Below are 13,666 nucleotides of genomic sequence, written 5' to 3'. Positions count from 1 at the left end.
AGTCACCAGGCAGCTGGGGAAGGTAGCCTGCCCACAGCCTGGCACCCGCCAGCCAAGGGGAGTGGACCCTGTGGGTCCTGCCCTCTGCAGACAACAGCTAAGACTTCAAGACTCAGAAGGAATCCCACACGCCCGAGGCTCTTTGTCGCCCAGAGCCGTTCCTATCCGCTGGTCACTCCACAGACCTCCAGCAGCATCTCTGTGTGCAGGATGCCGCCCCAGTGCCTGGCCGTCTCAGAGAGCCTGTCCCCAGCCCTGGCTCTGGGGGTCTCCAACCTAGTGCACAATGCAGTGTGCGAATGAGCCAGCAGGGACCAAAGGTGACGTTACTTAGGGACTGTGACAAGTGCCAGGAAATGAACTCCCCGGATGGACCCAAGCAGATGAGTGGGGACCAGAGAGACATCAGAAATCAGGGCAAGAGGGGTGGCCACGAGGAAGGGTATGCGGGGAGGAGGCACGAAGGTGGGAGTGAGGGGTGAGGATGGGGAAGGAGTCCCAGGGAGGAGTCCCAGGGAATGCCTCCAAACCAGCATCTGGAGTGTTGGGAGAGAACTGGGCTAAAGGCCGGGGACGGGGACGGTCACTCCAGGCAAGTGAAGCAGCAAGTGCAGAGGCCTTGAGGGGGAAGGAAGCCATTGCGTCTGAGAAAGTAAAACGGGACCAGTCGGGTAAGGGGGCAGCACCCATGTGGCTCAAGGTCCTCGGGTGCGACATGGGTGCACGAGTGGCGGACATCTGTGTGGCTTCAGGCCCAGGAAGAAGCGCCCTGGCCGCTGTGTGGCACACAGATGGCCGGAGATGCTCCGAGGGCCTCCGTGGCCACCAGGTGGCGCTCCGCCCCTCAGTGAGGGAGGCCTGGAGCGGAGGTACAGGCTCCAAGTGTGGGCCTAGGCCGGAGCGCCCCGCGCCTGAGCTGGGCCCTTTACACATTCAGTCCTCGCAGCAAGGTCCTTAATGCACCGTCTGAGCCCCGTGCAAAACCAGCCGAGTCAGAATCTGCATTTCACACGACCCTCGGTGACTCGTGGGCACATCATGGTTTGGGAAGCACCAGCTGTGTCACACTGACCCTGCACCCGCGGGGCAGGCTGGGCTCTGTCCATGGTCCTGAAGGACGAGTGGACCTCTCTGGCAACTTCTTTGGTGCATATCACAGCAAAGTCCAGAGCAGAGGGCAAAACCCCTTGTAAAACCTCAAGAGTCCTGGGGGTGGGGGGGCAGCATAGATGACCCCTATTGGCTGAGCACCTACTACGTGCCAGGCCATGCACCATGAATGAGGTGAACACCAGGCACCAAACGGCAGGATTCGAGCGCTCGCGGTCAAGTGGAATCCAAAACAGCAAATGAGAGTGGTGATGTTTACGAGATTTAATTGCTGCGGTGTTGTCCCCGAGGCCTGCAGAATGTTTCTCTTTTTCAAACAAAGGAGGGAAAATCCAAAGCACAGGGCAGTTAGTGTGCCCGCGGCTCTCGTGTTAATTTATATGTATGTGTGAAAGCAAGAGGAATCGAGCCTCAGTCTTGCTGAGGAAGATGGATGGGGAGCTGTGTCTGGCAATCAAGGCCAACAGAGCCATCCGTCGGCTTCATAAGGCTAGAGGGGAACCAAGGGGCGTCCCGGGAAAAGCAGCCCAGAGGACAGATGGCGCCACCCCCCACCGGGGACAGTGTCCTCCATCTCTGTCTCCAAACCACACTGGAGTGACACTGACAAGGTTTGGGGCACCTTCTCTGAGCCAGGCACGGCACCAAGCCCTATCTGTAGAGATCACCTCAGTGACTTCCCTCTGCGTCCTCTGAGGAGGGTGGAATGATTATTGTCATTATTACAGCAGGGAGACCCAGTTCAGAGCCTCGAGTGCCCTCCACAGCAGGGAAGTGGCCTCGAATCCAAGGCTGGGGGACAATCTCTCCAGGATGGGACAGGAAGGCAAACTGGGCTCTGTCCATGGTCCTGAAGGACATGTGGACCTTTCTGGTTACTTCTTTGGTGCATATCACAGCAAAGTCCAGAGCAGAGAAGAGACCTACCCACCCACTCAGCTCTTCTGCTGTAACGGTATTCAGAGCTGAGTGCAGTGGCGCACACCTGTAATCCCAGCCGTTCAGGAGGCTGAGGCAGGAGGATCACCATCTCAAGGCCAGCCTCAGCAACTTAGCAAGGCCCTCAGCCACTTAGTGAGACCTTATCTCAAAATAAAAAAATAAAGAAGGGCTGAGGATGTGGCTCAGTAGTTAAGCACTCCTGTGTTCAATCCCTGGGACATCCCCACCACCACCACAAAAAGCCTATTCAGTCACATACTCATTCAACAAATACTCAATGAGCATTTGCTATATGTCCATAATGAAAAAAAGAAAGATTAATTTCTCAATCAACAAACATTTACAAAGTGCCCAATATACTCCGTGCACCCTGAGATCTGTAGAATATCACCATGAATTAGAAACGGGATGGAGGAGTAGCTGCAGTAACAGATTCCAGAGTCAAGCATCATGAGTCTGAGTCCCATCTACTCCACTTTCCTAGCCTTGTGTCCTTGGGCTAGTGGCTTACCACCTCTGGACTTCTTTTTCCTCTTTTACAAAAGGAATGGTTGCTGTTTATTCAATATTTACTGAGCACATGCTACACACCGTGAACTCATCCGGGTGCCAGTGTTCAAGAAAAGCCAAAATAATAATGATGATGGATTGAACCCAGGGGCCCTCGACCCCTGAGCCCCACCCCCAGCCCTATTTTGTGTTTTATTTAGAGACAGGGGCTCACTGAGCTGCTTAGGGCTTCATCCTTGCTGAGGCTGCCTTTGAACTCGTGATCCTCCTGCCTCAGCCTCCTGAGCTGCTGGGATGACAGGTGTGGGCCACCACTCCCTGCTGAAACCCACATCTTACAGAGGCAAAAATGCAGAATGGAGAAACAGCTCCCCAGGCAGCACATGACAAAACAATTTCCTAAGACCCCAACATCTCCTGGGCATAAGAGTCAGAATGGCTCCTCATTTGTGAACTGAGAGAGCTGTGTACCTCTTTCTAGGGCACAAATCACTTTTTAATATTTCTTTATTACATTTTTATGATAAAAGTAATATATGGTTCTGCTAAAAAAATTTTCAAGAAATTCAAAAGTGTAGAAGATAGAAGCAAATCACTTTTATATTCATGGTCTCAACGGATCCTGGCCAACAGCTCATTGAAATATGCACGACAGAATGTTTTCTGTCTTGCCTTTTTTTTCCCACTTAAAAAATAGTGAGCATTTTCTTATGTTTGTAAGTGTTCTTTGAAAACACGGCTTTTGATAACCACCCAGAGAGAGTGTATTTATTCCACCAAACCCCTGTGAGAGGAGTCTGTGTTGTGTCTTGGTTTCTCGGAGAAGCAAAGCGGTGAGGTGCGCCCTCCTTCCTAAATCCACGCACAAACCTCCAAACCTTTCGTAGGATCCATTCCCAGAGCAGCAATTCCAAGGTCAGAGCACTTGAACCCACTCTCCCACCTTTCCGCCTCATTGCCCGTCTGAAAGGTCCTAACGTTTTCATCCTCACTAGTCAAGGATAAGAGTGGCCTTTCTCATGACCTTTACCATCTCTGGGTTTTTATCTTGACCAATTAGGTGGATCCCAGAGTTTAGACTGCATCCTGTTATTATTAGTGAGCCTGGATGTTGTTGTGCGTCCTGAGTTACTGAGCTGGATGTCTTCTCTGGTGAACTTTTTGTGTCCTTCTCCATTAACATTTATTTTGTTTTTTTGTGGTTGGTGGTGGATTTGTTGGGGTTTTTGTTGTTTTTGTTTATGTTTTTCGGAAGAGGGAGGGGTACCAGGAAGGGGTACCCTCCACCCCGAGCCCCACCCCCAGCCCTATTCTGTGTTTTATTTAGAGACAGGGTCTCAATGAGCTGCTAGCATCTCCCTTTTGCTGAAGCTGGCCTTGAACTCGCCATCTTCCTGCCTCAGCCTCCCAAGCCACTGGGATGGCAGGCGTGGGCCACCGCACCCGCTGGATGAACATTGTATAATTAAAAGTCGGGGCACAGCCAGCTCCGTGGAAGAGAGCCCAGATCCCAGTCGTTCCCTCCCATGACACACTCATGTCGGGGGTCCGGGCATGGAGTGGGGTCCATCCAACAAGATGAAGCCTCCTGGAGGACAAGACTCTTCCAAGCGTCCCCACAGGCACCCCAACTCCTCCACGGGGTCTCCCGTGCTCCACCCAGGCTGAGGGGTAAGGGTGGGACTGGGAGGAGGGACACCCACGGCCTCACTCTCTCTGCTCTCTGCCCACCCACGCTGGACCAGCCCCCTGCGGAGGAGCCGTGCACAACGCCACCATCGGCCGCGTCCTCTCCCCCAGTCACCCTGCCAATGCCAACGGAAGCCAGTTCTGCGTGTGGACCATCGAGGCCCCCGAGGGACAGAAGCTACACTTGCACTTCGAGAGGCTCTCGCTGCATGACAAGGACAGGTACATGGGAGGGCAGCACCCTGCCCCGCAGCCTCCAGACACCAGGGTTTGGGGTCCCCAGGTGGACAGAGGCTTTGGCTCACAGAGTTCGAGGAAGTGAGTGCTGGGGACAGTGGCAGAGACCTCAGGGGCCATCAGCTGCCATCTCTTCCTCTCCCACATTAAGCGACCAAGATGTGCGGGGGGGGGGGGCGGGGGGGGGGGACAAGACAGGGGGACAGGCCCAGGTCACTCAGCAGGCGGGGGAGGGGAGGGAGGGACTCAAGGTCCCCATCCTTCACTGTCCCTTCTCCTGCCCCCTTTCGCAGTGGAACAAGGTGGGGACCGTCTCCCCAGCCCCTGCCCCATGCCCAGCTGTGGTCGGCTCCAGAGAGAACAGGCGAAAATCAGAGAGAAGTGGTGCCTGGGTTCACAGGGGGGTGAGGAGGGACAACTAGGTGCGAGCACACCGCAGAGCAGGGAGAAGTTCAAGGGGACAGCCAGGAGAACCCAGGCACAGAGTCCAGATCTCAACACCTGTGTGCTCCGGCACCGTGCTCTAGGACTTTGTGGAAAACTGGGACCTCCAGGGCTTAGACGTGGGTCTTAGGCGGGGCTCCGCGGGCAGCAGGCAGGATGCGGGGAAGTCGCCTACCTGGGAGGTGACGCTGTGGGTGCTCACAGGGGCTGGGAACGTGAAGGGAGAAGTGTGGCTGGTGACAGCTGGGTTCTGATCATTGGAGATCTGCGGGGAGCAGCACAGAGCACCCCCAGAGTGGTCCTGCTGGAGGGACCAGCCCTGCCTGCCACCCTCTGAGCTGGGCTGGCAGAGTCTCATGGGCACTGGGTGGGTGGGAAGCCAGCAGAACTTTCAGGGGCAATAGGAGTTCAAGGGATTTTCCATTTTTATGAGAAAAATAGCTAAAATACCACAATATTTACTAACTCAGAGGTTAGTTAGGCTCAACTTAAGAAATGAGACTTTCAGCCTGGTGTGATGGCACCAGCCTGTCATCCCAGCAGCTCAGGAGGCTGAGGCAGGAGGATCTCGAGTTCAAAGCCAGCCTCAGCAAAAGTGAGGCCCTAAGCAGCTCAGTGAGACCCTGTCTCTAAATAAAACACAAAATAGGGCTGGGGATGGGGCTCAGGGGTCAAGGGTCCCTGAGTTCAATCCCTGGTACCAAATAAAGAAAACAAAAATGGGAATCTGAGCTAAACCTTGAAAAGAGATTTGATTGACGAAACTCAGAATAACAGAGAAAAGAGTGTTTCAAGCATGAACAACTCAGGGGTGGGCAGGGGGATCCAAGGAAGGAATTAGCAGTGTGTTGGGAGGGGGCATGGCCAAGGTTCTCACAGGACACAGAGCCCATAGGCTGGGCAGATAAATCACGGTCATCTACCGACAGCCTCAGAGAGTCCAGCTACTTCTGTAGGGCACTGGGGGCCCGGGAGGAAAGACATGAGGAACATTTTAGATGACTTTCCCCAAAATGATGTCTTCCTAAACTCCAACCCTGTCCTATGTAGCCCACAAACACATTTGGGAGACCCTGCATGCCCGCCCTCTCCCATCTTGGAAGGTCCTGATACACATCAGCCAACAAAGGCTCTGATAAGTTCTGCAGAAGAAAAAAGCTTTGTTTTGGCTTAACCCAGCTTTCCCTGGACCCGCCCAACCACAGACTTCATAAGGCTTTGAGACAAAGGTCCTCCCATTGCAGACCCTAGACAGGGGCTGTGTTCAGAAGACGAATGGATTCTGAGATCCCAGGGTTTCCCTCCATTGCAGCCCATTTTGCCTAAGATCTCTTGAAAGAGGACTCCTGGCCCACAGCCCCCCCGAGATGACAGGGTCAACAGGATAGGAGGACTGTAGAGACGCCCCTCTCAGGTCCTGGGTGGCCCCTGGCCTGGACCATGGCCCCTCTCCCCAGCACGCCATCCTGAACAAGTGGCAAAAGGAACAAACGGCAGCCCCCACCCGTGTGCATCTTGGTGACATTAAAAATTCATCCGGGCAGCATCAAATAAAGCGTTTTTATGAGTCATAGTAAAAAAAAAAAAAAAAACCTCAAAGGACTAAAAATGTGTGTTTACGACTCCATAAAAGAAATTTACCTAATTCGCAAGCCGCTTTCCTGCCCTGCTTTGGCATGATGTATTTTCAAAACACTCAGTCTAGCGGGCGACAGGTGCGAAGTGGTTTTAAATGACAATAAAAAGGAATCCCGACATTTTATCTTAACCCGGCTGTGTTGGGGGGCACTCTCTGTTGACCTATCCCCAAAGCCCACCTCTAAGGAGGTCTGGGAGGGACTCTAGGATCCCTTCTTCCACAGCTGGGGACACGGAGGCCCAGGGGTGACAGGCTTATGTGCGCCCCTGTGGGGACTGGAGCTGGGGACTCCTGACCCCCCACCTTAGGAAATGAGGCCCAGGCCGAGCTCAGCGGGGATCGAGTGCCGTAGGAGCATGGCTTACTCCTTAAGGACAGGCTCCCCTGTCCTTTCTCGCCCCCAGGATGACCGTCTACAGCGGTCGAACCAACGCCTCGGCGCTTCTCTACGACTCCCTCCGCACCGAGAGCGTCCCCTTCGAGGGTCTGCTGAGCCACGCCAACAGCATCCGCATCGAGTTCACGTCCCACCAGGGCCCCGCGGCCACCGCCTTCAACATCCGCTTTGAGGGTGAGCCTCCCTGGGTGGTGGCCTGGGACCAGGGGAGGGAGCTGGGGCTGAGGATCTGGGAGGGAGAAGTCCGACCCCGAGGCCAGCCTCCCCTAGGGTTCCCGGAGACCCATCTGTCAATCATGCCGCAGACCCGGTGCTGACGCTGCCGTGCGTCCGTGCGCTTGTGCGTTTCCTGGGCCGTCCTGCCACACTGGGTGCACCCGGTATCACCTCTGCTTTAGATGAGGAAACCTAAACTCATCCAAGGAACTCGGGTGACTTTTCCCGAGGCCAGCACTTAGGGAGATTGCAGCTGAGATTTTCGTCCTTAAACATGGCTCTGTCCCACCCAGTGGACCTCTTAGAATCCAGCCACCGCCTCCTCCGGGAAGAGTTAGCAAGGGCTTCCGTCTGGCACCCGGCCCTGGGGCGCAGGATGCTCTGAGCCGCTCAGTGCCCGGCGGCCCCTTCCCACCCGGTGTCCCCGAACCGTGGCCTTGATCATGGGGCCCTTTTTATGGTCTCTGGTGGCAGAAATCAGGATGCAGATGTGACGGGCCCTGGGAATGAGACTCTCAGGGCACAGGGAGGGACTCGTGGGACCCCAGAGGGCAGGGGTTCTTGCTTGCGTTTCACATTAACTCACCTGAGCTGCCCCCTTGTGCCCCTCCCAGCCTTCGAGAAGGGCCACTGCTACGAGCCGTACCTGCAGAATGGGAACTTCACCACGTCCGACCCCACCTACAACATCGGGACCGTGGTGGAGTTCAGCTGCGACCCTGGCCACTCCCTGGAGCAGGGGCCCGCCATCATCGAGTGCATCAATGTGCGAGACCCCTACTGGAACGATACAGAGCCCCTGTGCAGAGGTGAGTGGGGCCCGGAGACCAAGGCCCCAGCTCAGAGGCATGGCCGCGTCTTCGCCAACTGTAGGATCGAAATCCTTTCCGGAGCCCATTGGCCTTTGGAGCTGGGTTGCTGCTAATCCTTGGGAAATTACAAAATGAATACATGGTTTGTAGAGTGCCCCTCCCTCCAGGCACAGGACTCACAGTGCCCGGTGTGCTGGGCACATTGCCACATGGATCTGAGCTCCCGCCTACTCTCTCTGCTTGTGCAGTGCACAGCCCACCAACAGTACAGGGCAACCCAGAATCTCAATAATAATGATGATGATAGTCGGTGTGCAGCAGGCACGTCACAGGTGCTCTGCCGAGGGCTGCATGTGCACTATGATCCCGTCCTCACTGCCACCCTGTAGACGTGAGCAGCCCCATTTGCAGATATGAAATGTCATGGTCAGATGACATGCCTAAGAACGCAGGGTAATCGGCACAGACCTGAATGGGACTCAGGTCTCTCTGTTCTCAGAGACCCTGCTCTAGGCCCCTCTGGACACCATGGGCCTGCAGGGCCCTCCTCCACTGGCTCCCAGGGGCTGCCCTCCCTGGCTCCCTGTGGCCAAGGTCACAAAGCCAGCCCCAGCCGGACTCCTGGCAGGTGGAGTAATGAAGGGCGGCCTCCCTCCCTCCTGGCAGCTGCCTGAGTGGCGGTGGGAGTAGAGTCACAGCCTCAGGGCGATGAGGGATGGTCCCCGTGTTAAACGTGCTGGTTCAGCAGAGCGGGCTGTATTGGTGCCCGGCCTCAGCTGGGCTCCGAGCCTCCCACCCTGGCAGACACCGAGGGGGTCTTAAAGGCTCCAGTCACCCCAGTCTGCTTCCAGCCGCTCAGAGCTGGGACCTCCCACAGCAGCAGGAACCACACAGCAGGCCCCCTCCCCTGGCTGCCCTGTGGCCTTGACCTTCCTGAGCTTCCTGAGCTCTGAAAAGGCTCTTCATAAGCTGAGGAGGCCAGCAATGGTGTCACCTCTGTTTTGTGGAGGCTGGCGTCAGAGATAAGACCAGAGCCCCAGGAGGGTGCTTAACCCCTGAGCCCCATCCCCAGCCCTGTTTATGTTTTATTTAGAGACAGGGTCTCACTGAGTTGCTTAGGGCCTCGCTGTGCCTGGGGCTGGCTTTGAACTCGCCATCCTCCTGCCTCAGCCTCCCGAGGCACTGGGATGGCAGGCTGCTCCACCTGGCCTGGGGGCTTAGGGGAGGAGCTATGATGCACCAGGGCCTTCGAGCTCTGTCCTTGGTGCTGAAGGAGCCCCTGCCCTGCTAGCTGATGCGCACCAGCCTCCAGCCAAGAGGAGGTGGAGGCAGCTGTCACTGTATTGCTCCACCCACGTGGGAGGACAGCCCAAGCCAGGCTGTGATGGTCCCTGGCTGTGTGACCTGCTAGCGCCCCCTGCAGCGCCCCACCGCGCTGGCTCCTCACACAATCTGTCTGTCTTCGCAGCCATGTGTGGTGGGGAGCTCTCGGCCATGGCTGGGGTGGTGCTGTCTCCAAACTGGCCAGAGCCCTACGCGGAGGGCGAAGACTGTGTCTGGAAGATCCACGTGGGGGAAGAGAAGCGCGTCTTCCTGGACATCCAGTTGTGAGTGTCACGGTGATGGGGGACCCATTCAGCCAAATGGGGGAGCTGGGGAGCGAGCGCTTTCAACCCATACTAACGAAGTATCTATCATGTGTCGGGGACTGTGCAAAGGACAGGCGACCCCATGGTGAGATTCCCCTGACGGGAACAGCAATGTGCGCATGCAGAGTCCCTGTTCCCAGGAAGGTCATGCTACCAAGGAAACAGATACTTTAAATGAACACAGGCACACAAAAAATTGCACACTGTGACCCTCATAAGCAACATAAGGAAAGGTTCTATGAGGGTCTATGTTGGGAGTTGATATAAAGATGAAGGTCAGAAAAAGCTTCCCCAGGGATGGGACAGGAAAACTCAGAACTGAAGGATGGGTAGGAAGGGAACAGACTGTGCAAAGGCCCTGTGGTAGGATCAGGCCTATTATGTTCAAAGGACTAAATGGTCCGTGTGGGCAGAGAGAGGAGGACCCTGTACCACATGCTCAGTGTCCTTTAATTTCTAATGGCTGTGCTTTAATTTCCTGTGCATCTCCTTCCAGATCCTCTCTGTCAGGGGTCTGGTCTGACTTCTCTCTGTTTCTAGAGTCTAATGCAGAACTGGATATGTAATAGGTGCTCAGGAAATGATTGCTGAATAGAAGAGTGTTTAGTGAATGGGCTTATCTGACCTCAGGTCCACTTCCTAGGCTCCATGGGGTGACCACTAGATGCTCCATCCAGAATGTTGTCCCCCTCCCTGCAGGGAGCCAGGAGACCCCTACCCGGTGCAAGACACAACTGGCAATGGCTCTAGAGGTAGTTCTCCGTCTCACAAAGAATCCTGCCTGGAGGTGCCGAGCCCGTTGCTGGACCAGGCTCCTGAGCCCAGGGAGCCCCGAGCTAGCAAGGAGCAGAGCTGAGACCCAAGCTCTGGTGGGTTCTCGGCCCGCGCTTTCCACTGCCCTGGGACAGACCCAGACGGCGGTGTCCACAGGAAGCCCAAGACGAAGACCTCCCGGCAGGCCAGGTGGGGGACGGCACAGGAGGAGAGGACGACGGTGGGCAGATCGCTGTCGACTGTCGGGAAGCCGCTCTTGGAGGCAGTAGACGGGGCCCCGGGCCGTCCCTGGACCTCCGACTCCAGACGAGGCAAAGTCTCGCGAAGTTGACCCCCATGGACCTGGGGCGGGGCAACCCGGGGACGAATCCCCGTCCCTCACCTCCCACCTCAAGACCCTGGGCCCCTCCCTACGGCTCTGCGCTTCCCGCCGTCGTGGGGACCTTGGGATCTTGGGAACTTGGGCCTGTGGCTACCAGAGCCCACAGCTCAAGTCCACCCCACCTCGTCCCCCGGCCTCGAGGGTCTGGAATGGGACGCCCACCCACCCAGCTGAGGCATGTTCTCAGTGTCTGCTCAGAACCACCCCAATAGCAGGTGCCAAGAGGGTCCCCGCGGTTGTCCCTTCAGCAGGAAGGCTTCTGTTGAGCAGAGTGGGTTGGACTGTCTCTCTGGGCGCGAGGGGACTGGATGCTGGTGGCTGACAGGTCGACCTGACAGGTGGTGAGGGAAAGGAAATGTCCCCCAGATGCCAGGGACATCTGCAAAGGCCAGAAGTGAGAAAGGGTGTGGCCATTTAGTGACTCTGGAGGTTGGTGGCGGTTACAGAGAGAAAGCATCCAAGGAAAGCCCGGGGGGTCTTCTTAGCCGAAGATCCAGATAGAAATCTAAAGCTGCTTTCTCTCAGGAGCCTGCTGTGGCTCCCTATTGCCCTCATGGTAACTATGAATTTATGGTTCTGGTTTATGAACTTCTCCTTGTCCTGGGAAGTTCCTGGGTGAGCCACCCAGGTCTTCAGACAGAAGAGCTCTACTCAGTTCCCGGGTTCTTAGATTTCCTTGAAGAGGATCCCACCCAGCCCCAGGCCCCAAGGAACTCTCGGAAGCCTGTCCTTTCTGCTTGGTTTGGCCACACTGTCCCTCAGGAGGCCTCCCAGATGCGTGGTTTTCCCTAAACCAGACTGACTCACGTGTCGGAGGCCTGAATGGGGAAACAGGAATATGGGAATCCCGCCTTCAGCCCGGCTGGGCATCAACTATTCAATTAACCTTCAGCTTGACCGCGGGTTGGGTTTATTTCCACTGCGCGCACACACACCATGGGGGGCCTTGAGCATTGCAGCCGGGGTCCTCTCCAAAGCCAGCCACAGGCCAGCCGCACCGACCTCTTGCAGACCTTCTCTCTGGATTATCTGGGCAACCCTGGACGTGAGCATCGGCTGGGAGAAAGCATCCCTAGCCCCCTCCCTCGATGTCCTGACCCCTCGTGTCCTCCGCAACTCGGGACCCGACCTGCACCCCTCAGGGCTCCAGATTCACCCACGGCACCCTGGCCAAGGTCTGGAGGCTCCCAGTCATGACTATTGTGAGATGCCCCCGGCTTCCAGGGGGTAGAGACCAGGGATGCTGCTCAGCATCCCGCAATGCACAGGACAGTCCCCACCACAAAGAATGAGCTGACCCAAAATGTCGACAAGTGCTGAAGTTGAGAAATCCTTGGATGTGCTGAGTCTTGCAGGACAGAGGCAAGATGAGCAAAGACGAAGGAGAACAGTGCTCCACCCTAAAATAGCATATGCTGTTCTTATATGTCCATGTTGTTGAACTTTGTTAAGCGATCGGTACATCCCAGGTCCTGAGTCCTCAGTACATCCCAGGTGCTGAATGCTTGGTACATCTCAGGTGCTGAGCACTTAGTACATCCCAGGTGCTGAGTGCTCAGTACATCCCAAATATCTTCACAACTGGCACGTGCAGAAGATTCTGAAATCATCTCCATTTCACAGATGAGTAAACTGCAGCTCAGAGAGACTGAAGAGGTGACTGTGATCACATAGCTAGGAACTGGTCGGGCTTGGATTTGAACCCCCACTTTGGCCATGTCCCCAGGGCCTTAAAAGGAGCTGAAGGAAGCCCAGCATGTCTGGAACTCAGCGAGGCGTACTGAAGTAGGGCCTCCAGGAGGACGGTGGGATCAAGCAGGGATTTGAAGGCTGCACTAAGGAGTCCCACTTCCCCTAATTGGGCAGCAGGGAAGAGTTTCAAGCATGAAAGGGATCAACCCCATGCAGAAGGGACCCGGTCCTCGGGTCGCCAGCCCAAGGCTCTCTCTGGCCCATCTGGCCCCCTCTTGGTGGGGGGCATCTGGACACGCTCCTCCTCCCTCCCACACAGGGAGCAAAATAGCAGCTCCCCGGCCAGGGCTCCGGCAGGGCCGCCGGGCTGACCTCTCCTGCTTGGCTCCTGCTGACAGTGTTAGTGAACCAACTGGATCTGAGAGTCAGAATGATGCTGTCCTCGGGGCCCTCCACACTCCTGAGCATCTGCAATTTTCATTTATCACATGGACGAGGGGCGGGGGAGAGTGAGCTGCCGACAGAGCCGGGGAGGGGCCCCTGTCGTGAGGATTCGGGTCACAGGGGACAGGGGACAGGGCCCAGGTGGCCCTCCTGGTCTCGACAGTGACTGTCAGAGCCTTACTTCAGTTATAATTAGTCACTATTTATCAAGGACCTACTATGTGCGAGGCCCCGAGGTGCACACTTTACGCCCATGAGCTGTGGTGAACGTGAACATCCACCTGTAGCGGTGATGATTACATAATTAGAGCTGATGTGAGTGCAGCTAACTGCAGAGGGTGATTTCCCAAGTCAGAGATGGTGTCTGAGCAGCATGTCCTACCGTGTCCGGCAAGTTCTCGGCATGTCGTCTTTGAAGACTGAATATGGAGGACCCTTGAGTACGGCAGATATTATCTTTACCACTTTATGGGTTGGGCAATGATAGCACAGAGAGGTGAAGTGACTCCCGTGGGTCACACAGCTAGTAAAGGCAGCGCACACCGTGGCCCTTGCATTCAGGTTGGACAGGCTGTCGGGGGCCCAGCACCCTGTTACAGGGGTGATGCAGGAAGGTTCTGGGCCTGCAGGAGTTCAAAGTTCAGGAAGGAGGTAAAGCCAGACACAGACCACCCAGGGGACATAGTCAGAGTGCTGTGGTTTGGACGGAAAGAGGCAGATTGTAGAAAT

General features: G+C 56.0%; 1 protein-coding gene across 1 annotated transcript in view; it reads left to right on the top strand.

The window, feature by feature from the left end:
- Sez6l (seizure related 6 homolog like) overlaps positions 1-13,666 on the top strand; it is a 160,058-nt gene that overhangs the window by 110,502 nt on the left and 35,890 nt on the right. Inside the window, exons 6-9 of the mRNA XM_058573601.1 lie at positions 4,308-4,473; positions 6,976-7,142; positions 7,799-7,993; positions 9,465-9,603. Coding sequence (XP_058429584.1) covers positions 4,308-4,473; positions 6,976-7,142; positions 7,799-7,993; positions 9,465-9,603 — 667 coding nt within the window. The remainder of the gene's footprint in view (positions 1-4,307; positions 4,474-6,975; positions 7,143-7,798; positions 7,994-9,464; positions 9,604-13,666) is intronic.

Source organism: Marmota monax, unplaced genomic scaffold (assembly GCF_021218885.2).
Source record: "Marmota monax isolate L192 unplaced genomic scaffold, Marmota_monax_Labrador192_F-V1.1 WCK01_AAM20220418_F8-fsc00177, whole genome shotgun sequence".
NCBI lineage: Eukaryota > Metazoa > Chordata > Mammalia > Rodentia > Sciuridae > Marmota > Marmota monax.
This window is presented reverse-complemented; position numbering and strand designations above follow the sequence as displayed.